The sequence below is a fragment of the Ixodes scapularis genome, unplaced genomic scaffold, assembly GCF_016920785.2.
Source record: "Ixodes scapularis isolate PalLabHiFi unplaced genomic scaffold, ASM1692078v2 ptg003145l_1__unscaffolded, whole genome shotgun sequence".
Lineage (NCBI taxonomy): Eukaryota > Metazoa > Arthropoda > Arachnida > Ixodida > Ixodidae > Ixodes > Ixodes scapularis.
Window position 1 is genome coordinate 27,909 of NW_024610299.1, and position 27,433 is coordinate 55,341.

Below are 27,433 nucleotides of genomic sequence, written 5' to 3' on the forward strand. Positions count from 1 at the left end.
CAAAATGGTTTCGAATTTCAGGGATAATTCCTTTTATTTTATTTTATTTTGTGATCGTTGTTTATGCTTTTGGCATTGTAATCACAACGAAATAATCCGGGTGCTCGTGTGCCCAAACTGACGCCTCGGCGGCTCCGAGCCAACAAAGCGCAGGCCTACGGATCACCGGGTGGCGAATTCGAATCCCGGCCCCAGTGTCTGCAGTCTAACGAAGGCTTATTGCGGACGAGGCTCGGTGTAGCCTAGCTTTGGGTTGCGCGTTAAAACATCCCCGGGCGGTCGAAATGAATCCCTTCGCTGGGGCGTGTCAGAGGTCCGTCGTTGTTTGGGCACGTAAAACCCGCTCAACTGAAACACTGGTTCCGCCACTAAATTATTTTGCTGATAAAAAAAAAAAAAAGAAACATGATGTGCGATATAAAAAAAAAGTATTATCCAGTCATGAATTTAAACACTATTTCTCCCAAATACAGTAAAACATCATTTACTGACTTTTCCTTCCTTTGAATTCTTTTTTTTTTTTTTCTTAGTTGATAGTTGAAGATATTTCGAAATATTGTAAGCGATCCTCGTGAGGCTGCAGTAACAACTTTCTGTCAAATAATATTCTTGAAACGATGAAACTTATTCAGAAAATTCAATATATAAACTAGAGTACAATGTTCATTCCAGCGTTATAAAGATGCGAATGATCCGCGGATGCATAGACGCTCCTGCACTTCGTTTCAGCTTAAAGGCTGAACTCCATGGGACGAATATGCTGCGAATAACCGACGAATTTTGGCCGGCGGCTTTTGCTCTGCGCGTGGAATGAACACGGTGGCTGCTACGTTTCACGCAAAGCGAGCGTGCCGTCGGTCGGCGTTCGCCAGTTATTCGTCACATAATTCGCTCCATGGAGTTCAGCCTTAATTCCAGACGCAGCCGATGCTACAAGCTCGAGCATGTGGCCCTGAACAGTGCTTGCGCTGCACGAGCGTGCATGCTTGGCAGGGACACTGGACGACGGAGATCGCTCTTGTAGCTCCTGCCACGCTCACACTTATACCCCTGTTACACGGACGCACTTAATCGCGGTTAACTCAGCTTAACTGCTGTTACGCGGCACCACAGATACCGAGCTATACTCTCGGACAGCTATTCCATAAGAAGTGAAGAGCGCGCGTGCACTGCCTTGGTGGATGATCAAAATGCTCAAGCGCACGTTCGGCCGTAGCTTTGAGTGCGTAGCCGCAGAATGCACTCTAAAAAAAAAAGGCGTCATCTTAACACTTTTTGGAGTGTGAATGGTTTGTCGCAGAATCCACCCTTTTTTGAGAGTTAGGGTTACTCTTCGAAAGAAGGTGTTGACTTTACTCTTTTAGGAGTAACAAGGAGTTACTCTTGACAAGAGTTACAATTACTCTTCAAAACGAGGTGTTGACTTTACACTTTTGAGAGTAACCAGGAGTTACTCTTGACGAGAGTTAGTGTTACTCTTTTCTAGGGTAAGGGTTACTCCTTGAAATGAGGTGTAAAATCAACACTTTTGAAGAGTAGCATAGACTCCTACAGGTGGTGTTGTACGTACCCTCGAAGCGAATGTTGTGGCTACTCTCTTAGGTGCAAATAGAACAACTCTAATGAGTGGTCAAGGCTACACTCTCATGCCAAGAGTTATTTTAACTCCCTCGTAAAGGGTAACTTCAGCTCCATAAGAAGTGTTAATTAAGCTCTACGTCAGAGCTAAAAGTACACTCTGTTAGGTGTTATCTTTTCCCTTTCATGTAGTGTGCCTGAACTCTATAGAAGGGCAAACAAAGAGCTTCCAAGACATTGAATCCCTTAAGCAAGGTGTTTATTTCCCTCGAATATGGGCATTTCTTGTTCACAGCTACAACACTCCGCAATGCACGGATGCGAATGTCCGAAGAGAATTCTGCATGTGCTCACAGGACGAAAGGTGTTGCTTGAGCCTTTTCAGAGGGTGCCCATACAGGCCCTCATACAAGGTCGAGTGAAAACAGTAATACGGTGCTCGTTAAAAAAACAGATTTTAATGTACATGTAAAAAAATACACTCATTTAAGATCTCAATCTTCCAGTTTTTAAATTAAATCTAGTACCAAGAATGACTTGGTCTTGTAGGTCAAGCCAATGAAGTTGCCAATCACAGCAAGTGACCAGGATGCTTTTTGGACAGCAGGAAATGTCATGGACCCAGTATAGCACAAGAATGAGCGCAATACCGGCCATAATGTCCGTTACCTCGAAGGAGCAGTCCTCCAGCACCACTGTGAGTGGCGAACTTGAGGCCCCTCCCCCTGACTTGCATCACAGGGAAGGCTGGCTGGACATGATCCTCCTCCTGTGAAGAAGAAACATGGGCAATTTGTAGTATTTGAAAGGAAGATAATTACCAAAGAAAGTCTACTCAGTCTCCTCGGGGTAATTACAGCAATTTCAGGGTGTCTAGCGAATTATTATTTTGAAATTCCCCAACTTTTCCAGATTTTCCCTGACAATTTCAGGTGAAATTCCCTGACCTCTGTAGAGGCGGTTCAATATATGAGACCATTACAACACAAGGCATTGAGCATTGAGCACTGTGAGCAAATTTCTAGAACCACGGGTTTTTCGAGTAATTAAACAACTGCAGTGGTCCCCAGATTCAAACCCAGGATCTCTGCATGACACCCAGGAGTGGTGCCCACTCGGCCACCACATCATGCGCGGCAATATATGTGGCCCCCTGCCCAGAAAAATACAACACAATGCAAATAGCACATCAAGTAGCACACCGTTAAAGGGACACTTCAGTAAAGTGACAATTTGTAGATGAAAATATTTGTTCATGTTACACCAGCACACAATAAGAGCAACAACACCATATCCTGCCTTTTGCTATAATTTTGGCCTTTCAGCTAGTCAAAGATTGAAGCCTAAACTTTCTTTCCCCACTTCACACCACATTGTCTTTATAAATTGCCAGAATGACCAAATAAGCACGACAGGCTTATTTGCATTTTATTGTATGTATCTCGGTATGCTCGGAGTCTGCTGAGGTAGTGCATGCCTATATAAAACACTGTTGCTTGTTGCTTTATTAGAGCATCTTTTATAGAGGCAGAAGGCATAAGACCAATACTGCCTGTCAGCCCAGCAACAGGTGCAGAGCAAGTGTTTGAACATCTCCTTCACCATATTTAGTCACATTATAATATTTCTTAAATTTTTTTGGCAAACCAAGTTTTTAAACAACTTCATCTTTTTAAAGCTACTCTTCTGATTTCTTTCAATGCTTTTTGCGTGTTCTTCGAGTTGGTGATGATGAATCTCTGTTAAACTGCAGGTTTCTTTTTTTTCTACGAGATGCCAGAGAGGCTGCTCTTAGAACAGCCTCCCTGGCTGCTTTTGCTTCACAGGTACCTGCGAGCAGGGTTCTGAGTTACCATGCATACTGAAATTGACATGTGAGCCAGTTTTCACTTCGTTTAAGAGGTTAGAAATTATATCAGAATGGTATACCATACCTTCTCAATCAGAGAAGCTGGTGAATCCTTCAGCAGGGCTGCCAGGCTCTTTACCACCTCCATGGCAGGAGCTCCAAAGAATGAGGTTGCTTAGTTTTCTGATGGTAAGTGTATTCTTATATGGCAATAATTCCTAAAATTCTATGCCAAAACACTATGAAATCAAGGCAATGACCACCACCCCCCGACTGCATAAAAATAAATATCAAGGCTGGGATAAGAAACCCATATGTTTTATTCAACACAGCTGAATGATCACAATAATGCAGAATCCAATCAAGAAAGATATACCCAACTTTTTTGGACCTAATAAAAAAAAACTATGCGTTGCAGAAAGCTGAAAGTTCACCAGCTTTAATGTAAAGTCAGCAATATTAAAAATGAGTAAACAGCTTGCTAAGTGTCCTTAGTTAATACCAGCACACTCATTTGCAAGACAATAGACCATTTTCGAAAATCCCAGGAGCCATTCATAGGATATACTTGAATAGTTGACTGGGGCTTGCTTTTTTGTCGATTGAACAAGATTCCGAACCAAACACTTAGGCAGCACTCATGGCTATCTCGCTCAGCCACAACCATCCAAAACCATTAGTACCCCTTCTGACATGAATACCTAAGAGAAAGATAATCCACATCGCTCTCCCTCTCTCTCTATTTTCTCCTTTGTATGTAATGGCAGCCGTAAGTGGTTGCATTTATTTATGGCATCCCCAAGTTATTACCCCCTGACAGTGGCATCGGGACAAAGGTGCAAGGGGAGGGGGCAGTTGCCCCCCCCCCCTTTTTTTTTGACATTTGAAACAATTATAGCAGACAATATGGGAGAGAGGGATAGGGCTTAGCTTCCCTGCACATCACCCCTCCACCTTCCAACCAAATTTAGCTGGCCTCTGCCCACAGTGGCGAAAGACATAGCTCTATATTTATACAGACTTTCCCGAAGGGTAGGATGAATGCAATTGCTTAACAACTGGATTTGTCCAAGTGGAATCGTCCAAGTTTTTATAGATTAATTAGTGTGAACAATCTATTGTGTTTCAGAGCTGGCTGCCGTATACTATAGTTTATTTTACACCTTTACAAAAAAAAAAGCTAGCAAATGCATATAACATCTCAGTTTGGGGAGACCATTGACTAAATGTAATTTGCTATAAAGTACCATTTAACCTGAATAAAAAAATAAAAAATTATACATACTAAAATGCACAGATTCTATAAAAAATATATATATATACATATATATATATATAAAAGTAGCCCAACCCAAGAACACACAGGTTGTGATTCGCAAGAGTTAAAATAATTGATAAATGTGCCACATGTCAAAACAAAGAATGCATTATGGCCTGCTTAAGCTCCGCCACAACCGACACTACTAGATAGTCAGCAAGCTGTTCATGTGTGCCACTTCATCATGCAGCTAGCTGCACAATAGATGTGCGCTCTAAATTTCTTGGTGCATGTGAATGAACTGGTTGCGCCACTCTGAATGCAGGTGCAGGCACATGCATTGCAAGGTCGAATTTAGAGCTCTTTTTTTCTTTTTTTCAAATAGTAGGAAGGTGAATTTATAAATTGCTTAGGCCTACTCTTGCAACATCATAGTGACCCTCAACCCTTCATCTAGCTTTAAAGGGCCTCTAAAAAAAAAATTATTTTAAGCAGTTTGGTTGGGACGCACGTGTCAAAAGAATTTTATGCGAAAAAAAAATGTTCAGAGCAATATTGACGGCAAAAGATTGATTTCAAATTATGCGGGCAAAGTCCATGACATGACAGAATGGTCATTTGCTCTTTCCACCTCAACGAGATGGTCATTCGTTCTTTCCACCTCAACGTGAAGGTGAAGCCGATCCACCTTTCCTCCACACGCCCAAATGCCAAGAGAAAAGCAGTTGAAAGGAGGTGACTACTGACTTAATTGCAAGGCACCTCGCGCCATCAATATTTCTGTAAAATAAAATGTTTTTTTTTGCTTCAATTTTCTTTGACACGCGTGCCCCAACAAGACTTTAAAAAAATTTTTTTTTCGGGTGTTTTTAATAATTGATACATACAAACTTGCCATTTAAGTTCAACCTATATTTCTACGTTGATTTGAAAACAAAAAAAGAATGTTTTAAGACTTACGGTATTTGCGGCACAGAAATATGTAGTCATAAATGTACCCATATTACCTCCATATTATTTACAAGTCAAAATTCAAACCGCTAGCCTCCCTCTTCAGCTAACCAGTGTCAAATGTACTACTAAATTAACAGTCCAATAAATACCCTGTTATACGAAAGAACATAACAGTTGAACAGAACATGACATTTGAATGAATCAAGAATTTAAAGTAAATCAGTCACATAACAAAAAAACTCGTTGAGTAAAGATAATTCCTGGCAAATACATTCACATATCGCAGTGACGTAACTGACACTCCACTCGCACCCAACAAGCCGAATCTTGGCAAATAAGGACTAACTCAACACTCTGTGGCATTCGGCTTTGGACCTACTGGGAGGACTTTACTACAGCACACATCTACCGCCAAGAAGACAGCCATATTTTAACAGCGAAAATGAAATAAACATGACTTCGAACACAAAAATAACCAATCATAACGTCTCTCACGGACTATTAGAATAAAAAGCACTTACAAATAGCGCTGTACAGGGCCTTTCGCCGTGGATTACACGCTGGACTCGTCGAGATTCCCGGTCAAGAGTTAGACACAATCCAAGCTCATCAGATCCTGACAAAAAGTACATTCACTGTAAAAACAAATTCCGTCAAAATAAAAATTGTTAGCTAATTTTTGATGCCGATACAATTAGTGTTGTCTTCCATCACGGTCACAGCATTAACTATCTATTACGTGCATGACAGTAATGAGGCCCCACGGTTTTCCCCGTAACTTGACCTGGGTAGAAGCATGGCAGAAAACTGCAACTCTCAGTCAGCATGTGATGCACGGATACGGGTATTGTTCCGGAATCAAAAATTAGCTGCCATGTTGTCTGTAACTTGCGACGGCAAAAAACCGCAACTTTCAATCACAGAGTTGCACGTGACGCACGACGACGGGAATCGTTTAAATTAGCTGGCATGTTGTTCGCACCTTGAAGCAACGGCCAGAGCTTGTTAAACTGCTAGCTGCAGTGACTTAACAAAATGGACGTCTCAGTGAACAATAAATATAGCATTTTACTAATATAATTATTGTTCACAGAGACGTCCGTTTAATTAGATCATTGCAGCTAGCTGTTCAACAGGCTCTAGCCGTTACTGCAAGGTATGGACAACACGGCAGCTAATTTTTAATGTCTGAATGATTCCCGTTGTCACGCATGACGTGCAGCTCAGTGATTGAGAGTTGCAGCTTTTTGCCGCCGCAAGTTACGGACAACACACCAACTAATTTTTGATGCGGGAACAATTCAAAGTAAATATCTAGCGACCATAAAATCTGATTAGGTTGTGGGCCCAAGTTACTTTCAGGAGTTAACGCCAGCTGCGCTTCCCAGCGGTTAGCAGGTGCTTAAACACTGTTAGAAATTTGAAGCAAGTGCACACAAGATACAGTATTAGGTAAAACATGTTCATACCTTTTTTCTCAAGAAATAATTAGTGGGCCATTTCCATCATTCATGTACAAAGCAATCTCTGATTTTCAGAGCAATAAAGTCCATATGAAGAACTACAGATCCTGGAAAAGCAAAACAGAAAATATGGAATGTGATTAGATTATCAACAGAGTGCGATGACAGAATAAATTTCCCAATTTCTGCAAACTATGAGTTAGACGTGAGCGCATTGCAAGAGCCTCAGCTTAACTCTCGCGGGAACTAGACAGCAAAACCAACTTGAGACCTATGCTACGAATTAACAAAGGAAGTCCGAAAATGCCTTCGAAGACAAAATTGCTGCAATCAATGAGTTTCTGCAAGCATGCTGTCACGAGTTACTTTCAGAAGTTACTGCCAACTGTGTCTCTCAAGAGATAATTACACACTGTGGTAGCAAGAAATTTCAAGCAAGCGCACATAAGATGCAGTACGGAGTAAAACCTGTTCATACCTTTATTCTTGAGAAATAATTAGTGGGCCATGTCCAGCTTTCATGTACAAGGCAATCTCTGATTTTCAGAGCAATCAAGTCCATAAGGAAAACTACAGAACCTGGAAAAAAAATAAGTGGAATGTGATTAGGTTCTGAACAGAATGCAATGACAAACTAAACCTCCCGATTTCTGCAAACTATGAGTTATACATAAGCGCAGTGCAGGTAACTCAGATTCATTCTGGCAGGCACTAATCAGTGAAACCAACATGTGACTTATGCTACGAAACCATTTTAACAAGGCAAGTTCGAAAAATACCTTTCAAAATGAAATTTCCACATTCAATGAGTTTCTTCAAGCCTGCTGTCACAAGTTAATTTCAGAGGTTACTGCCAAGTGCACCTCCCAGAGATAGGTGTTCGAACACTGTGTTAGTAAGAAATTGCAAGCAAGTGCACACAAGATGCAGCACTGAGTAAAACATGTTCGTATCTATTCTTGAAAAATAATTACTGGGTTACGTCCAGCTTTCAAGTGGAAGGCAATGTTCGTAACCTGCACAGCAATCAAGTCTATATGAACAACTATAGAACCTCGAAACAAAGAAAAACAAAAAAATGTGGAATGTGGTTAGGTTCTGAACAGAATGCAATGACAAACTAAACCACCCGATACCTGCAAACTATGAGTTGCACGTAAGTGCACTGCAGGTGCCAGTGTGATTTAAGAAAGCTGTAAACCCAAATGAAATCACTTGAAAGGGGCCAGGACACAGAAATTAGGGAAGTTGGAGTATTCATTACATGATAGCCCCATAGGTTACTGGGCATACAGAAAACACTTAAGAATATTGAAAGTTCCAATAATTACAAAAATATATCTTTTAATGTTTCTGATTTTTATCTGCTGACCAGGATACCTGGGTGACCAGGCGATGCCTGAACACTGTCGAGATTGCGGTGCAAACTGCAGGAAACCTATTACATAATGAAGGAAACCTATTACATAATAAAAAACAGACCATCTTGAGTAAGCCAACCTTCACTGACTCCAACGAACAGTGAGATTCATTTTCTGAATCTTGGTTAGCATGTGGAGTGTGCAATGAAGAAGAAGGAAGTGCAAAATTCACGGTGCGCCTTATACCCGAGCGAACATAGTGCCATCTACACACTCCAATGAAAAATCAGTTGTTAGTAAGCACTTATCCTATGTAGTCCTTCCTTTTTGTCCTTTTCCCTTTCGTGTTGTTTTTCACGAAGAAAATTTCGAATCCATGATAAAGTGAGAGAATCAAGATTTAGTGAGGAAAGTTTTGATATTAAATGACAGTGAGATACATGATCGAAAGCCTTAGAGTAATAAAAAAATATGGCATCATACTTGGGAGTTAGTGTTGATATTAACATGAATATCACGGGTGAACTCCAGCAACTGCCTCTAGCATGAATATCTTTTACGAAACCTGTACTGATTTTGGTAGAAAAAGTTGTTAGTAGATTCCAGATGCGATACTACATGAGAAAATATTTTGAGTTCTAACAACTTGCATACAACGCTGGTTAATGATACGAGACGGTAGCTTCCCGCAGAGTGACGATCGCCACTTTTGTAGATTGGAACGACCTTCCCAACCTTCCACTCGGGTGGGATGCAACCAGTGGATGAATGCTGGAAAAGTAGACTGCATATTACTGCGTGCTTAGGGGTAGCCCAGGGGGCACCGCGCCCGACTGTCATGCAGAGGTCCCGGGTTTGAATCCTGGGACCGGCAGATGTCTTTATTTATTCCTAAAACGATGCTTCTAGAAAATTTGAGAAGGCCGTGGTTAATTCTAAAACAGAATGTTGGAGTACAGAATGTTCGAGTACAGAATGTTCTAGAAAGGAGAGTGCTATAAAAGAAGCCCCGCGTGGCCTTATGCAATCAGTTATCGCTTGTGCTCGACCCTGTTGTATTGAAGACACTCGACGCCTCCGACGTGCTGTTATTTCCCTTTAATTTGGGCAAAGTTCGCCCCATTAAACATTCATTTTGTTCAGTTTTACTTCGCCTCGTCACCTATTTTTTGTGACAACCCTTGGTATTTTTTAGAATTTTTGTATTATTTGAGTCGACACCAGCCAAGCTGAAAATTTTGAGGTTATCATTAATATCGCAATTTCAGACGGTGTTATAGAAATAGGGTCCATATACCTAAAATCTACATCTGGTACAAACGGTAAAAAGGAACTATCTCCATCAGTAAAAGTAGACTAAAAGCAATTGTTCAAAACCGTAGGACATTCATTGTCCGAAATAACAGTGCCATCATTGTTCATCAAGAGTATTGAATGGGATGACTGATATGAGGAAATAAGTTTCCAAAACGTTTTTTGGTTATTCTATAATATTGAAGGCAGTTCACAGTTATAAAATTTGTCTTCGAAGAAATGCATACGTTCGATACAGAGTTTGGCCCAAGAGTTATATTTGGTCCAGGCTGCCTCGAAATTCGAGTTTTTGGCTATCTTAAATAGTCTTTTCTTTCTTTTGCCCTAGTTTCTAAAATCTTCCATGTACCAGGGTTTAGTGCTGTCTAACCAAATATGAACGCATAGAACAAAGGCAAGAATTCTAGCAACTTTTGTTTGGAAAGTAACTAGTTGTCATTAACTGTAGAATCAAAAAATTTACAACATAATTGTCAGAAAATTTCGAGAGAGCTGTGTCAAATTTGGCCATCACTGGGCCACAATACCACTAGCAGACATTAGTTGCTAGAATGACAGCAAGCTGAAGTTTTCAAATAACCAACCTGCAGAAAAAAGATGTTTGAGTGCTCCATCACGGCTGTGCTAGCGTGCCCCGAATGACCGGCATGGGATAGCGGCTTTTGTAGAGGCATCGCAGCTGACGACCAATGTTGGCAGGCTCCTAATGCTCCTAACTTGAAATACACCAGGACGGGTTCTGGGAGCCGCTGTTTTCCCGTGGTTGGCTCGAGAATGATCGGTTCAGTGGCGTCCCATGGTCCGTCCAGCACATGGGCCCGTCATTGCTGGCGATGCTCAGAAGTATAGACTGCAACAAAAATATGTGTAAGTGCTCCATCATGGCTGTGGTAGCGTGTCCCCCCCTCCGATTTCAGCTTTTGGAGCAGGTAATTCTCGTTCATCACCTTGTAAAAAGCGATGCAAGTACTATAGAAAACCCCGCAGTTCCTCAAAGTGCCATAAAAACTATTTTAACTGTGATTATAACACAGACAAATATTTACAGCAAAAAGATTGTTGTTGGAAGTGTTGTAATAGAAGGGGATAGAAAGTAAAAACGCAAAATGCCTTTAAATCTCGATCCATTTACTAAATCAGTTCAGTCTTCGACAACTGCAGGGCAATAAAACTATTTTAACAGAGCGAATAAACTACACGTCGTAACATGCACTTTTCCTTAAAGGGGTGGTGAACCGAAATTTGGATTTCAGAAAACAATGCAGGAGCTGTAGATGGGACGCTACAATCCTTACAACACTACTCGTAAGGCGATATTTCGAATGGACGGCCGTATATTTGGAAGAAGAGATGGAGATTGAACGAGGCCAAAGAGGGACGTGGAGTCAACGTATCTGGTTCTCTCCTCTCTTCGCTTTGCCTCATCAAGGCGACGAGGCGAGGAAGACGCAAGAAGATTCCCTCTCCTTCTCGACTCTTCTCAAAGAAACAAGACATCAACATATCTGTCACATGCGCCTCCTTTTTTAAAAAAAATATGGTTGAGATATCGCTATATGGGTGATCTTTTGGTGTTTGTAGCATCCCGTTGCACGCTTTTGCTGCCGTGTTTTGTGGAATCCAGATTTCGGTTCAGCATCCCTTTAAAATGCAAATACAGCGAGGAAGAGTCGTACGAGTGTTCCTCAAGTAATCGGGGCCACTGAAACAATGATTGACACCTCACTTCCTCCCATGCAAAGCATCAATAACCATTTCAGCCAAGGGGAAGCAACTATAAAGGGGAAGTAAAAGTTGAACACTTGTCTCGGAAAGTGGCTACTTTTCGCTCGAGCACATAATTTAATAGTTGCTTTTACGTAGGGAAATATAAGCGAGTAACTTGGTGTTCCTTAAGTTCATAAAAGGACAAAATTGTTTCCGTCTATGGCAGTGCTCTCTCAGGTCACCGTGGGACAGAGGTGGTTTGTGTACCTCAGTCCTATTTATTATCGAGAGGTAACACATCATATCCGCTGAAAGTATTTAATAAATCATAGCGGCCAAAGCAGGTGGCACGTCATCGTCTGCTTCCAGCCAGCATCTAATGATGTTGTTGGCGCCATCCTGCGGTATGTTATGCAAGCACGGTCGTCGTTCGCCCGCTAGGCCTACCGCGAAACGAACGAACTACCGGTCTCTATGACAATTGCCGGATCACGCATCCCCACTTGCTCGCTGCAGCGCGAGTGCGGCCACCGAACAACCATCTTGTACATTGAAAAATTGTTTTTGGAACGTGGTGGAGGATGGCGGCAGCTAGCTGAAGACATGTTTTCTACTTGTTTCTCGTCATTTGCCAAACAAGTTTTTTAAAACCCTGTGTAAGCCGTGAAACTTGCCGTTGAGAAAACGTGGAAATTTTTACGGCAGCAGAGTGTCACAGGAAAAAGGCACAACTTGTCGAAAGCACGTTTCACCGGTCTAGCAGCGTGATCAAAGCTTCCCTGGCCCACAAAAGCACTGCGTCTCTGCGCCTTCGCATGCTCGGATGACAATAAAGAATCGACGTGTAAATGTGTTTTACGAGTGCGAAGTGTGTAAAGCCATATGTGCTTCTGGAGCAGCATTTTACTTTACCCCGACGACTGTACAGGGTGTCACAAAAGAAAATTTACACTGTCTTTTTTACTGCAAAAATCAACTAGGCATCATCGAACGCTCATTCTCTGCCGAAAGATAGAGCTAGAGGTCACAACCGGATGGCAAAGTTTCAGCCCGATCCGATAACTTAATCAAAAGTTATAAGCGATTTTTTTCAAAATTTCAATGGGCAAATGGTTGCCGACAGAGTTTTCAAACACATGGGGCTCTATGGCACCAGAAACCGAAAACGGGCAAAAATGGGCTCCATTTTCCCATTGAAATTTTCAGAAAATCACTTATAACTTTTGATTAAGTTATCGGACCAGGCTGAAACTTTGGCATCTGGCTGTGACCTCTAGCTCTACCTTTGGGCGGAGAATGAGCGTTCGGCGATGCCTAGTTTATTTTTGCAGTAAAAAAGACCGTGTAAATTTTCTTTTGTGACACCCTGTATTTGTAACTTCCGGCACTTGCGGCCCAGAAAGAGCTTGATCCAGGGGCCAGTGGCAACGAACGAGGAGGGGAAGGTACACATCATAATACTGTTAGCGCGAACACGACATCGGCACATTTTACTTCCAATTAGTATTAGCGAGCACGAAATGTTTTTGCTTACATTATATGAGCTCTTTCCGTAGCAATAATAACTTGGATGACATCCCTTGGTTTCAAAGAGAAAAACTGGAAAAACCAGCGATTATTTGTTCGCACAAACTGTGTCGCACTCAATACGTCTTTTTTCGTTGTTAGACTATTTACAGAATATTGTGCACGATAGCTCCTCATCACTGATTAGTGCTGAACCATTATAAACCTACTTTATTGCACTTGACGTTTGAGCGCGACTCGCCTAATTGTGATTGGCCAAGGGACTGCACACGACCGTATGGGTCGCGCTTCAAAAATTTTAATTCTCGCTGTCTTGTAGTTTTGCCTTCGAAAACCAAACTTGCTCCACAGCGTTGCTCTATTTGTGCTGCCATGTGATCCATTAGAGCAGATATGGAACATGGTTAATAGTGCATAAGAGCAACCGTCCATATTGTTTTCCCCCTTTATTCAAAGCAACTTGCCGGAACAGCTGAACGACCCATAACTCCGTGCCCGATATATGATGCCCAAAAACATCTACGCGCGACACACCTTCAAAACTTTGCCGCGGCGCCGATTCTTGATCGGTATCCAAGCGCGCGAAGGCAGAGAGACGCAGCGCTTCGGCGTGCCAAGGAAGCTTTGATCACGCCGCGGTAAACTTGATTTCGACGAATTGCGACTCTTTCCTACGGCACTGCGCTTGCGTAAAACTTTTGACGTGTTCTCAACGGCAAGCCTCTCGGCTTACACAGGGTTTTAAATAACTTTTTCAGCGAATACCGACGAACGAGTAAAACACGTAACTTCAGCACGCTGCCGCCAGCCTCCGCAACGCTCCAAAAAGGCAATTTTTCGACATGTAACATGACCGTCCGGTGGCCGCATTCGCGGAGCGGGGATGCACGATGTGAAACGAACACACCACTGCCTAAGACAAGAACTTTTTTTTTTTTTTTTTTTTTTACATAGATAAGTAGATTAAAGAAAACATTACATCCTCTCTTTAAATTTCAGCACGCGAGAGCGCTTATCGTAATTATTCAACGAGTGCGGTTCAGTGTTTTCGATTTCTTCCGTTCTTCTTACGGCGCCGGAAAGCGAAAAGGTACGAACAAAAAGTGTTTGGAAGAAACCAGAGCAAACCGAACTCCCATGGATATGAGCCCTTGTCCTGGACACATCAATCGAGTCGAGTCTCATGCGAGGATGCGTTGCCCTCGTGCAACTGAGTGGGGAAAGCAGAAGCAACAAGGTTGAGCTCGTTTTCTGACACAACACGCGCTATCGCGTTAAGTTACGCGTCTTTCATTCCTTCTGCACTTCGATTATCTCTGAAGGCGCATGCAAAAATGAGCTACTTGCCTTTTAAGTTCGGTTGAATGGTGACAAGAGGTCGCGGCAACGAAGTCACGGAAGAGCTGCCGTCGGCGAGCCTACGCAGCGGTGTCGACGGTGCGCCCAGTAAACATCACGTGACAGACGTCTTCGTCCGCGAGCTGAGTGCGCCGGCTTTCGGGTAGGCCTCCCTACGCCGCTCCGATGGCGAAATGCCCTAAAGCAAAGAGATCTCGCCTCGACGGCGTCGGCGTTTTGCCGCGCGCGCCCGCGCGCCCTCTCAACGCTTTCGTCTCTCTATTTTTTTTTTTTTTTTTAGTGTGTGTGTTTTGCGTGCTGGGCTCCGTCACTCCTAGGCTGAAAGTGTAGAGGAAGCTAAGGGGTGCCCGGTGAACTAATCGCACGTCTGTCTTTAACCACGTGATCACGCTCCCTCCTGTGACCACGCGCAGAGAGCGAGGCAGGTGATAACTGGTCCGGTGGGCGCTTAGCTCGCTCGATTGGTGATGGTGTAGGGCAGTGTGGGGAAAACGGAAGGGGAACTGTTCTCTCATCACCCTCTCTCGCCCTTTCCCAGGGAAAGAACGAGTTCTTGCACCAGGCCGAGCGACCTTGTAAGCATTCCGTTTCGAGGCCGTCGGTGCGTGCGCCTCCCCCCCCCCCCCCCCCCCTTTCCGTGCGGGAGAAGGGCGCTCGAATTCTTTCGTTTGTCTCTGTTGGTATTTGCTTGCCGGGTATCCAAAAAACCAATGTGGTAGAGATTGCTTAAGACAGCTTTAGAGCAAGAAGACAAAAAGAGTCTGGCAGACACGACGCTCCGAACTCAGCTTGAAGCCTAATGTCAAAATTAAAAAGAGAATGATAAATCAAATGTCTCCCAACGAAAAAAAAAAAAAAAGAGGCAATATGATTTTCAAGAAAATCGTCAGCCACTTTCGCGTTGCCTCGGAGCACCAGCGAAGCTAACTAGGTTATGCCTCAAAATAAACAAAACAACAAAACATGCCCACCAAAAAAAAAAAAAGAACATGCACGCAACCATGTGGATTGCGCCAGATCGGTAGTCTAAAATACCAACCACATGTGGGCGATCGTACGGGTGTAGCATTATAGCCTCACGTGCAGAATCCCTGTGCGAGCTTCAACCAGCATTGTTCCATGTTTTAACCTAATATGTTGAGGGTCTACAAATGACGGCATGATTACGTTACACACGCTCGCGTGCACACTTACTGTCTCTTAATTAAAAGCAGAAGGCTCAACCGTCACGGTGAGGACCCGGCCGTATGATCTCGGGATTCGCGTCATGGGCTTCTGATCAAGCTAGCCTTTTAAAGGCGGGGCTAAAGGGTGGGGTGTCAGTCGTGGGGCATTTGGCAACTTCTTTGTGCTCGCTTCTTTTTTTTTTTTTTTTTTGCGTTTTGCGTTTTGCAGCTGACGTTATTTCCGGCTAAACTCTAAACCAAACACGACGTTATCGTCTGCTATCAGTGCCTTGGTGCCATGTTGGAGCGTAAAGTGCGTAAAGTCATAGAGCCGTCCTTGTATAACCACGCTTCAGAATATGTTCTAATCCTGTCAATCGCAACGGGGTTCTTCACTGGACACGAAATGGAGTTCATAAACCCGTAGTTAGAGCACGAAGCTTTTCTCTCGAGGTCGTAAAGTCAACATAATAATCTGGAGCGAAAGGTCCCATGCATTTGGTCGCGACGGAATGGCGAGGCATTGACGCAGACATCGGCAGCCCCATTTGGCGGCCCCGATGAGCCCATATCGAGACATTTCTTATCGTAGTTTTCGGTTTCCAGAAACAAAGATACGGTCTTCATATCAAGATCAGCAATAAAATAAAAGAAATTCTTCATTAACCCTTTGCTCATGTGTAGTCATAAAAGGATGTACTTTTATCCGAGTCTCTGAAAAAAAGTGCTGAGGTTTCGTACGGGTCATCGAAAAGCTTTTGTCCGGCAGAGCTCTTGTTCGGGATTCATGGATTCATCAGTGACGATGTTTACATCGCCCGCACGGATTATAGTCACGTGACCTTGTGACTTTTATATGGAGCGCTATTTCCACTGTGGTTACGTGGTGGCTCCAATCTGTTGTATGGTTACAGACGACCGACCGGCGGACCGTTACGGACGCGTAAAGTGCGCAGGGCTCGCCCATAAATGCTATCGCAAAGCAAGCTATGTTGTGAAACGACACAACGCTCGTTTTGATGAAACCGTCGATGGGACAGCGCAGTGTCGACGAGACGATTTTGTCGATGAAGCATTCTCCAACAAACTGATTGCCATAGCGGATCAAACACGTCGATAAAACCCATTTTCCGGATTGCTAGTTGGAGGGGTTAATTATCATATGATATACGTAATACCGAGGCAAGAGAGAGCGGGTGCACTACTGAACGAATGCCCCCAATAAACAAGAGCTCACGCGTTGAAAGCATCCGCCACAGTAAATATATTCAAACCAACATGACCGAAAAAAACAAAAAAGTACATTGGAGAGTGTTTACCATTTTACAGCGATAGCTCTTCGAATCTCTAAAACCCGCGAACGGTTCCACTTGCCTTCACTACAAAAACAGATCTCAGCTTAATATTTGAATGATTAACTGCCGTAAAATACCAACCTTTGAAATACTAATCGAAAATTATTCATTCAGTTATTAGCGCACCCTTCCCGCGGATATTTATTTGTTCTATTTATTTATAAAATGCCTACAGTGAGCAGAGGGCATTATTTTAGGGATTAATTTCGTACATAAACTATCAAATTGTCACAGATAGAGAAACACAGCGTCCGACTACATAAAAGTCCAGTTGCCAAATTGCAAAAAAAAAACAAAAAAAAAAACAGGAATAATAAAAAGGAACACGATGCATCAAGAGCACAGCACTCAAATGTCACGCCAATATGGCACTATACAGGTATCACTGGTGACCGGTATTCTCGGAGATCACTCCAATCACGAATCAATTTTTTGGGAAAAAAGAACAAATAGAAGATTATTCAAACAATTACAATCTGTTTCTAAAAGTGGTAGCTTACGTTAAAAGTACTTACGCTACTTTCGCGAGCACTCTGCTCGTGAAATAGATGCGGGTGGCTTCCAGCTTTTCTCCTGCACTTCAAAATACTACTACAACACCAAAATATATTTCCGCGCGAATGCTCCACGTGCCCGAGGCTTGTCCTTAAACAGCGAAGGCTACCGGCACGAAAGTGCAGCCTTCAGAGGTGTTTTCGCGGAATGACCGCTTGCGCTAGAAATTTCTGTTTCAAAGGGAGGATTTCGCGCTAGCCCGCGCGAGTCGCTGACTTGTTGGAGCTAGGAGCACGAGGAGCGCAAGCTCATTCTGCAGAACGTGCTATGAACACCAGGAATACTTCGTCTCAACTCAGCATGGACCATTGTTGGTCACACGTGCTAAAAGCGCGAGCTAATTGTTTTGGATGACGCCTCGGCGGGCACATGAGCGCTCGCGGACGCACAAGCACTGAAACAGCATCTGCGGTTCATTCGGAGGTGAAACTAAGTATAGCGCGTGATGCACGTTAACGACCTCAGGTTAGCGGTCGTGCTGCACTAGCTACGCGTGTCTCATGTACAGCGTGAACTAGTGTCGCAAATCTTGAAAGGCAGACCGACTTCACGCCGAATAATCTCTCACGAACAGTTTGACCTTTGAATCGAGTGTACACCAACTCATTGCGTGTAAGCAAGCACGCGTTTGCACACAAGAGCTCCGCGCACGACGCGCTGCATGTACCCATTTTCCGAAGTGTGAAGCGTTCGGCCATGCTCCTTTCAACAGGCTGCACCACCGCCTAAGCGCGACGTCATAGAATTGGTGTAAGTGGGACTCTTGTTTAATTAACGATTCACTCTGGCACATCGACTGTAATTTCGCTCTCATTTGCTTTGAAATAATGTTTTCATCCGAAATACTATCTATTGATTACGAATGACGAGTCACTGATCATTTATACGCCAGGCGAGCACGGGATGGCGGCCCCTCTCATTGGAAATGCACCGGTGATTTTGGCACGGGTGTTTATTTCAAATTTATAATATAAGCAGTCCTGACCTGTCCTATCAAAAATATGTTTGCTTTTCTTGGCAGCAATGACAGCAGGGTTGCACAGAAGCATATACGCATTTAAGCACGTCCCTTATTATAGGGAAAATTTAACGGAGAAAAGTAATTAAGGTAAATTAACGTAAAATTCTTTTGTAAAAAAAAAAAAAAAAAATTCTGCCATATAAGTGCACACGTTAGTACTTTAATGATTGTGTTGTTACCCATGAAGCGCGCGAGAAAGACCTTCTTGAGAAAAAATGTGAAGCAGATACTTTTATAAATATATTAATTAATTCATTTATGTATTTTCCGTGTTCACAAACATAACAAACAAATTATCGTTGTCCTATATATTTATGCATAATTGCGCATGGAATACCTACTATCAATGACACATTCATAGTAATAAATGATAATGTAGTGATTGCGCAGGCGAGCTGGTGGATGTTAACCATTTTGTTCTTAGCCCGAGACTGAGGCAGGAAAAGAGGAAAGTTTCAAAGTAGAATAAAAATGAACAGTCGAGGACACGTCCTCGACTGTTCATTTTTATTCTACTTTGAAACTTTCCTCTTTTCCTGCCTCAGTCTCGGGCTAAGAACAAAATGGTTAACAGTCATAGTGTCACTAAATCTTAGTTCTGTGGAGATGCCAAAACGGTATTCGGTCATATATTCCGAAACCGTTCGTAAAATCAAAAACAGAATTAAAATAAAAAAAAAATTATGGCAGCGCTACTCTTCCTAGGCCCCATCGTTCGCAAGGCATCCGTTCTAAAGTTCCGGGAAGCTTGATCGTGGGCAAAACGATCTTGTTGCTTTCAAGGTTGGAGGTTTCGCGCGCAGAAAGTGATGTCAGGCGAAAACAGGCCGGAAATTGATTGTAGAGGTGAGCTCTTATTTCGTTCATCTCTAAGTTGACAATGCGGTGAAGCTAAGCGTTAGCCAACCATTCAGTGGTCTGACTCCTATCGCTTGATTTCGCTCGCCTCGCGTGTGTATGCGGAGAAGGGGTGATCACGTGGTGCGAGACTGACAGTCAAACGGTCTAAAAAGCACGTAGTTTCCACCGCGCTGTCAGCTTACGGGGGATAAAGTCCCCGATCCATGACTAAAGGCTTTGTGTGGCAACTGAGGACATCGTGTGCGTCCGAAGGCGGTAATCCAGGGAATCCGGACTCAACGGGCGCCTCGCTCGTTCCTTGCGCACCTTGCACCCAGCTTGCACTAATGCTCCATACAAAAAAAAAAAAAAAAAAAAAAAAAAAGATAAGAAAAAAATATTAACGAACTTTAGTGTCCGCAGCATGCCCATTCCACACCATCTTTTTTGTGTTTATTTATTTGTTTTTCGAAGTTTTTTTTTTAAGTTTTTTCGTGAAACTATTTGCGTCGTAAAAGAGCTGGTTGGTCGGTGCTGGTTTGTTGTCGATTCGGTAACTAACAAACACAGGAGACCAAATTAAAGTTCACAATATTTCCACATCATGACTTTCAGCTGGCTGGATTGGTACCAAGACGAAGCTTATAAGTAAATTTGGCTGTCTCTAAAAGACAAATTTATTTATCTTCTAAATTCCTCTAAATTTATTTACTCTCTAATTTCCTCTGGGTCCTCTAAATTTCCGCTTGCGACACTTCCCTCACTTCCGAAGCACTTCGATGGTGAAAATTTTTTTTGTAAATCGGATTTCTTTAGCTTACGGATGCGGCAGGCTATGCTTCTCGGGACGCGCTGACCCACGTCTTCTGTACAGCCCATTTAGGGCCTTCGGATTGCACTCCAATGCGTGCTTAGAGTGTCATTGGACGTGGGCACTTGAACGCTTGGCAAGAGTACCACGGCACTCTAGACACAGGCTTTTTCAAAGGCCATGCTAGGTGGAAGAAGCTACCGCTAGTTACAGAACATACAGACAATTTCGCTCATTCATTTCAACTGAGCTTCTGTCGTCCGTGTTTCGTACCTCGGGGACATTGAACATAAGAAGCTTAGCATACTTTTTAACGTATCGTAGGGCGACATAGAGCAGTCTACGTTCTTCCCAAAATAATTGAGCTATCGCTTGCTGAGTAGAATCAACTGAACGTAAGGTGAACCCGTCAATGGCAGTTTAAATGTGGCTCTGTTGGACAGCGAAATAAGACTTCTGTAATACACACTAATGTATCTATATTTAAAGCCAGTGAGATCCGTACCACAAATATCGATATCCGGAATGCTACACGGTGCTTCCGCTGTACATTAGGAACTGTTTGATGAACAGCGGAAAAGAGCAGCGATCTTGAATGTTCCCTTATATCGAAAACCTTCCTGTCAAGGGAGCTTCGGAGAGCGAGGTTAAAACAGTTAAAGGATGTAGCAAACTGTGCAGAGTTAAAGGTTTAACCCCCCAGAGCTTTTCTTGAACAGAGCAGAAGACTGATCGACTCCCGCGCTTCGGAAAATAAGATGTAAAGATTGAAAAAAGGTAGTAGTCAAGCCAGGTTTATTTAATGACTCAAAAAAAGACCGCATAACAAGTTTGGAAATCATCGCTAACAACTTTTCCAAACGCTCTGGCTCCGTCGTTTATTTTCTCCACGGCGGTGAAAATAAGGGAGCCCCTAGTGTCACGTACCATAAACCTGGCTTGCCGCCATGTATAGGTTTTTTAAACCTATACATGGCTTCGAAACGAACGCCGTGTTTAGGGCGACGCTTTATGAAATGGTCGTCACGTGGCGTATGCAATAGACCGCGCGAAGCCGACCTCTTCTGTCACGGAGGGAGGTTTTCCTCTTTGCTTGCTTTTAATGCGAATGTGGAAAAAATACTTTTTTTATACATATACCTGTTCCTACGATCAGTGAGGTCGGGCTCAGCAGTAACTTGAAACGACCCCCCAAAAATATAACAATGCCCCAAAAACATCTCTGGGCTACATAACAACCCTAGGCACTTATGTAACGAAACATAATCGCACACGCGCGTCAGCATCCGCTCATACACCCGTTTACACACTGATCTATATGTTTATTGTTTAATATATCTGTCTAGCAAAAACATTAATTGCCTATTGCTTGGATAAAGGAGTGTCTCCCGCTCCAATGATCTTCCTGCCGCAGGTAATAATTAAGTTAATAAATACTGAAATATAAACCCGTCAAGGCAGGCTGTACCAACGCATTTATTAAAACATCCTTGCCCCATCTCCCCCCCCCCCCCCCCAAAAAAAAAGGAAGAATAAAAAAAAAAAAAAAAAAAGAAAAGCGGATAGGAAAAAAAGGTTTCCCCGAGAAAACGAAAAAAATACCTGCGCCGAACAGCGTCGAACTTGCGCCGAATAGAGTAACTGTATAGGCTCTGCTTGCAGAGCCAGAGTATCGCGTTCCTTTTCCTTTCGCCGCCATCTCCGTATTGGCGGAGGAGTAGTCACGTGGGCAGAACTGGATCCGACCTTCGTGCGGGAAAGCGGCCTTCCAGAGCGCCGAGTTTCGGGGGAACATATTTTCCGCTTTGAGTTCGCCAAATATAGATCCTAGACTAAAATCGAACGAAGCGAAAGCTTCCTAAGTCATTGAAGATTATGTGCGTCAACTGGGTACAATACAATCCTGTTTTTTTTATAACGCGGGCGATGTTTTAGGACATCCGTTTCCAAGGTATGGGAAGCAGACGACACGGACGACGATCGCGTTGCTCGCGTCTGCGGCTCTCGCGGAGTGATACACGATACGCGACCGGCACATCCGGCCATCTTGGCGAGTCGGCGAGCTCTCGTGCCAAAGCGAGGGGACGGCGTTTTCGTCAGCCGCTGCGTCGTTTACCGCAATGAATTTATGACTTCACTTCACACGCGACCCGCAGGATCCGCGGGTGCGATTTTTGCAATCGAGAGGGAAACAGGAAACCACGGGACAACGATGACGGCGCCTGCGCGCCGCGCGGCTCGTCGCCGCACGCCGCACTATTTTCCTTACCCAACGCGCCGCAGCACGCCACAGCACGCCGCCTCGCGTCTGCGCCTTCGCGCACGTTCGCGTCCCCTGCAAAAACCGACCGTGGCTTCCCGCAGTGCTTGGCTCCAGAATGGCACCATTGCGGTACTCTGCTCCGCAAGCGGAGCATATACAGTTACTCTAGCGCCGAACCCATAGCGGCGCCATCTATCGACAGCCCGTGATATCGCAAGGAGAAACTAACTCTCGTTACAGTTACTCTCGAGGTCGAGGGAGGGTTAAGGTAGAGTATCATCGAAAGAAGCGGTCGGTAAAGAGTAACTTCCATGCAGATAGAGTTAAAGGAGAGTAAGTTAGGGCACTTACTCTCCCTTGACACCTTTTTTTTTTAGAGTGTGTTGTCGGCAAATATTGTGCGCTAACTGGGGCTTAGCGTAACTGCAGTTAAGTGTGCCCGTGTAACAAGGGTATTAAAGTGAAACGGAGTATAGTTTTTACATTGGCCAGTATTACGCGATTCTAGAAATTATAAGGCGCGCACACTTTTTGCGTCCGTAAATCTCTGGGAGTCAGACCACCAGCCCATGCCGGTTGCCAACTCCGCCACAATAGCGTTACTGAATGCTAGTGTTGCCCCTGATTTGAGCTTTAATATTCATATTTTACATTTGATATAATAGGCCAAATGACCCTTTTTTGTAATAAACCAATCAGTCAGCCTTATTTATAAAATATATTCATCGGTAAAAGAAGTTTACAAAATACGGCGTACGGATTGATTGTTCCCACGTTTTCTTCAACAGAAAATGAAAACGTTTAAGGCTAATGCCATTTAGGAATCGTAAGCACAACTTACAGAACGAGCGAATAATTATACTGCCGCTTTTGTAAGCGGAAGGCAGTAGCGGGCATGTGTCCAGTTTTATGCGGGGGCTATATTTAAAACCCCTCCTCTTGTCTAACTCTCCGCAGTGTCCCTGCCTGAAAAGCCACGTGCCATCCCCGATGCCTTCCCCGGAAGACGTTCACCAGCTTCGCTGCTTCAACTCGTCGGATTCCCCAAGCCGCCCCATGGGCACAGTGTCCAACCTCAAGCTCCACGTGGGGCGGCTTTTCAAGCCCACGACACACGGGTCCGCGCCTAGCCCGTCACCCCCGTCCAGCCAGACCTCCATCCCACCCTGGAATCCGGCGCGCCGCATCGTCACCTTCGTTTGTCTCGTGTCCCTCATCTGCACCGCCATCATCGTCGCCGTGGTCGTTGCCGCCGTGCTCCTCTCGAAGCACGTCATGCAAGCGCCCAGACCGCAGCGCTACCGAAAACTTCAGTTCAACGCCGCCGTAGAAGTGGTGCCCAAACCGCAGAACCTCGTGGACAGAACCAACACCATCGTGGTCCACCGGAAGAGTCCGGCGGCCTGGCAGTCCCAGTCCCGCCAGCTCCAGAGTCTCCTAGACAGCTACAGGACCAAGGGTCCCTGCGATCCAGGAGGCGCCTGCTCTTTTCCCGTTGGCCTGGTGAGCGAGAACTGCAGCGCCACCGACCACTTCGGCTATAGGACCGGTGCTCCTTGCGTGGCACTGGTGTTCCGGAAGGTGCAGGACTGGACGCCACAGCCGTTCACGAAAGAAGACCTTGCCTCCCCGACGGTACCGGAGGATGTTCGGGCCGGGTATGATCCGGGGTTGCTCTTCGTGAGCTGCAAGAGCGAGCACATCAACAGGGACATTGACATCCGCTACTCGCCGTACCACGGGTTTCCGGTGCGGTTTTTCCCGGCCAGGGAGGGACGACTACCCCCGCTCCTCATGCTGCACTTTCCCAATCCGCCGCTCAAGACCGAGGTCTGGGTGACTTGCCGCTTCTGGGCTAAGAACCTGGATCAGACCGGTAACGGCAAGCTGACTTTCAAGTTGTTTGTCATGTGAGTCGCCCGAACGCTGTGCCTCAGAGTGGCGTGTTTGACCACGGTGATCACCTGACTCCTTGACCGGCAACCGATGCGAGTCTGGGTCTCAAGAGACAATGAATGCTCGTGTCAACGCATTCTGTAAAACAAATATGCTGATGGACTGTGCCGAATCGCTCCTGACTCGGAGCCTCTGTTTACCATTAGAACTCTCAGTGCTCAAATATGTCACGCAACTTGTTCAAGTCGTGTGCGGCAAGGTGTTGTCTAAATGCCTGTGTTTTCAAGACTAGCATTTTACTCTCACACCTCCGTGGGATTCATTATCAGTGTCCCTACTTTCGTTTGTTGAATAATAGCGCGTAACTGAGGTGAACAAGAAAAAACTAGGGTCATATTTTTCTCGGGTAGTAGCTCGGGATTCATAACCGTAAAAGCTGCAGTGAAGTGAAATATTGATCATGCAGTAGTTGCAGTTTTACACCAGCATGCAGTGGCACACTGCCGATGGTCAATGTATTGGCGGCAGTCAGCCATCAGACACAATTTATTCACTTTCATTCAAATCTTAAGCCTGATCCCCATGGTGCGATTTCGCCTCCGATTTTGCAGCTTTGGTGTTCAGTATCACAACTTTCCTCGCGTTTTTTTTTTTTTTTTTCAGCATGAGCGACATCGAAATAGCGAAATCTCAGGCAATATCGCACCATGTGATATTTTTGTTTCTGAACTTTATAGCATTGCGGACCTCGCTCCAGCTATATGTACCAAACCGATGTGAATTGACAATGTGTTCAAAGGTATTTATATGAATCTGCTTTACATTATGGAGTGTACTAATTCTTGTATACTGCTTAGTTATTTAATATATGTGAATTTGTTACGTGTGTTGAAGCATAAGTTATTAATGACGGAGATCTTGTACATACGGAATATTTTTATACATGTTGGGTGCTATCAATGTTGTTGTAATTTTGACATCAGATCGTGGCAACTATTTTTGGCTAATGATAGCGCCGCGAACGCTCGCATATTCCGGTCATACAAGAAGAAATGAAAACTTACATCGTAATTAAATTGAGCTTTCCGACTCTCGACGATCAGCTAACCATTGGGTCATTCATATGCGCACACTAGAGTTAACTTTGCTTAAAGAAGGCTATTATCAAAGTTCAAACTTTTCCAGACGTCAAATTGTCTGTCATCGCCGCCACAGCTTTTCGCCTCCCTGTCTTGTCCTGATCTGGTGAGCGTACCCTAGGAACACTTGCTAAAATTTAGCTCAAACTCCTCTTCTGCTGGTCATAACTTATGAAATAATTGGCTATCATCGCTGTAATACGTTAGCTGCCCGAGGTTACCAGTCGTACCGCACTGACCAAATTCCATTTGACAGCGGAGAGGGGTCATCTTATGTCATGGCGCGATTCCCTCTGTGAATAGCGACACGACTACTTTGACTTTTCCATCTTAAGTATTGTCCGTCTTATCGCACGATAAGAATCTACTCACGTAATTGTACTGCAATATGGAGCACTGACGTCCGGTTAATACCCACATCCGGTATACCACACTTAATCATTACTTGGCGAGCTACGAGAAATGGAGCCCCGGGGTCCAATTTCGACCACCGCCAGAGCGAGATCTAATTTTCCTCTCCCGGAGCTGGCGAAGATAGCGTTCGTGGACGGTTTCGTGTGCTAACGAGAGCGAAGAACGCAGTTCGTCTGCTACTAAGCCTCATTCGCAGGCTGAAATAAATCGAGAAAACATTGTACGTCGTCTGCTCATAGACCCGAGCTCTGCGGTGTCGTGAGATCAGTCGCGGGCTGAAGTTGTGCTTTTCTGCTATTTCATGTTGGAAGTCATTGACAACCAACGCTCCCGTCGCAAATCTCAATTTGTTCCGCTGCCGAACATAAGCTGCCATCAACCAATGGATGAAGGAGTATTAGGGGCAATCAGATCGGAGGCCGCGAGACCTCCCTTGGTATGTGCAAGTTGGTGAGACGTTCCCACCAAATAATTTCTGGATTGTGAGCTCACGAACGGGTCAAATATATATAAAAGGTTGATAACGCACAAGTTGTGGCGCCACGTCCGATCAGCAGCCTAGAAGGCTTTCCTTCACACCTTGACAGAAATCGGTCCGCAGGGGTGTTTCCGCCGCTGTTCGTTTCGGAGTGAGGCACTTGAAAACGAACGAAATTACATAAATAGCGGTCACGTTCCTTATTTGGCCAATATTATTGGCTCGCTAAGATCAGCTTCATCCAGCGACAATTGGAAATTTCTGCAGAGTCATTGAAAGTTGGGCACGCAAAGAACAACTTTCTGGATGCAATGTTCGAATGAAATATACGACTCAAGTTATCAAAGTACGTTTTTGCAGACTCTGATAGGCGCCGCCGAATGAAAGTGTTTTCTTTTATATTTATTGTGCGGGTCATTTATTGTATTAAGTATCAATCCCTCCAAACTATTCTTTTTTTAAAGTTTCGCACAGTTTATTTTAGCGTAGTTCAGTGTAGTTTTTACCGAAATGAGACTAACCACGGTATAATCTAATATACTGACATTGAAAGTACCGGAATGCCAGGATCAGCGAAACGTCAAGAGCATTTTTTCTGTGCCCGAATCAGAGGAACGCTTCCGACAATGCTGTTCCAAAATTTCACATCGTCTGCTTTTTTATTATCATGATGTTAGCTAGCCGTACCGTTATTACTATTTTACCGTAATTCCTTAAACAGCACCTCCATATGTTTGTACCTAAAAGTACGCCTTGGAGTCTATAAAAAGGTCTGTCCACTTATCGACCTGCTGCATCCCGCGGGTATTTGGTTGGGCATTCAACTAATCTGGTGTACGAAAATGCAGTCAGTTCCCAGGCAAGCTTGTGGAAGTTCACCATTATGTTTTAACCCAGACTTGGACAGAAGGAGGAAAAAACGTTCACAGTAGTAAAAAAATAAGTCGGAACAGTCAGACCAGCTTAGACACGCTGCCTGAGCCTATTTCTGTTCTACCACTGTCGAAGCTTTTTTCTCCTTCTGCCCCCGCTTCGTGTAAATACATCACGGCCTAATGAACCTCCTTTCAAAACTGATGCTTGGAAGCCTGCTCTGGACATCACATTGAAATCTTTCATATCACT

The 27,433-nt window shown here is 44.2% G+C and overlaps 1 protein-coding gene and 1 long non-coding RNA gene across 2 annotated transcripts; one reads left to right on the forward strand and one right to left on the reverse strand.

The window, feature by feature from the left end:
• Positions 1 to 2,300: 2,300 nt before the first annotated feature.
• Positions 2,301 to 6,206, reverse strand: LOC120841319. Its single transcript, XR_005715730.2, has 3 exons — positions 6,161 to 6,206; positions 3,513 to 3,583; positions 2,301 to 2,347 (listed from the first exon to the last, which is right to left on the reverse strand). It is a non-coding gene; the product is annotated as an uncharacterized LOC120841319 (long non-coding RNA).
• A 17,084-nt stretch (positions 6,207 to 23,290) lies between these two features.
• On the forward strand, positions 23,291 to 24,890 carry LOC121834689. Its single transcript, XM_042288417.1, has one exon. It carries the CDS (start codon positions 23,291 to 23,293, stop codon positions 24,293 to 24,295), a length of 1,005 nt encoding a protein of 334 aa, XP_042144351.1. The 3' UTR covers positions 24,296 to 24,890.
• The last annotated feature ends 2,543 nt before the right edge of the window (positions 24,891 to 27,433 follow it).

Coding starts and splice junctions, on each gene's coding strand:
- LOC121834689 (XM_042288417.1), top strand. CDS start 23,291: ATGCGGGGGCTATATTTAAAACCCCTCCTCTTGTCTAACTCTCCGCAG.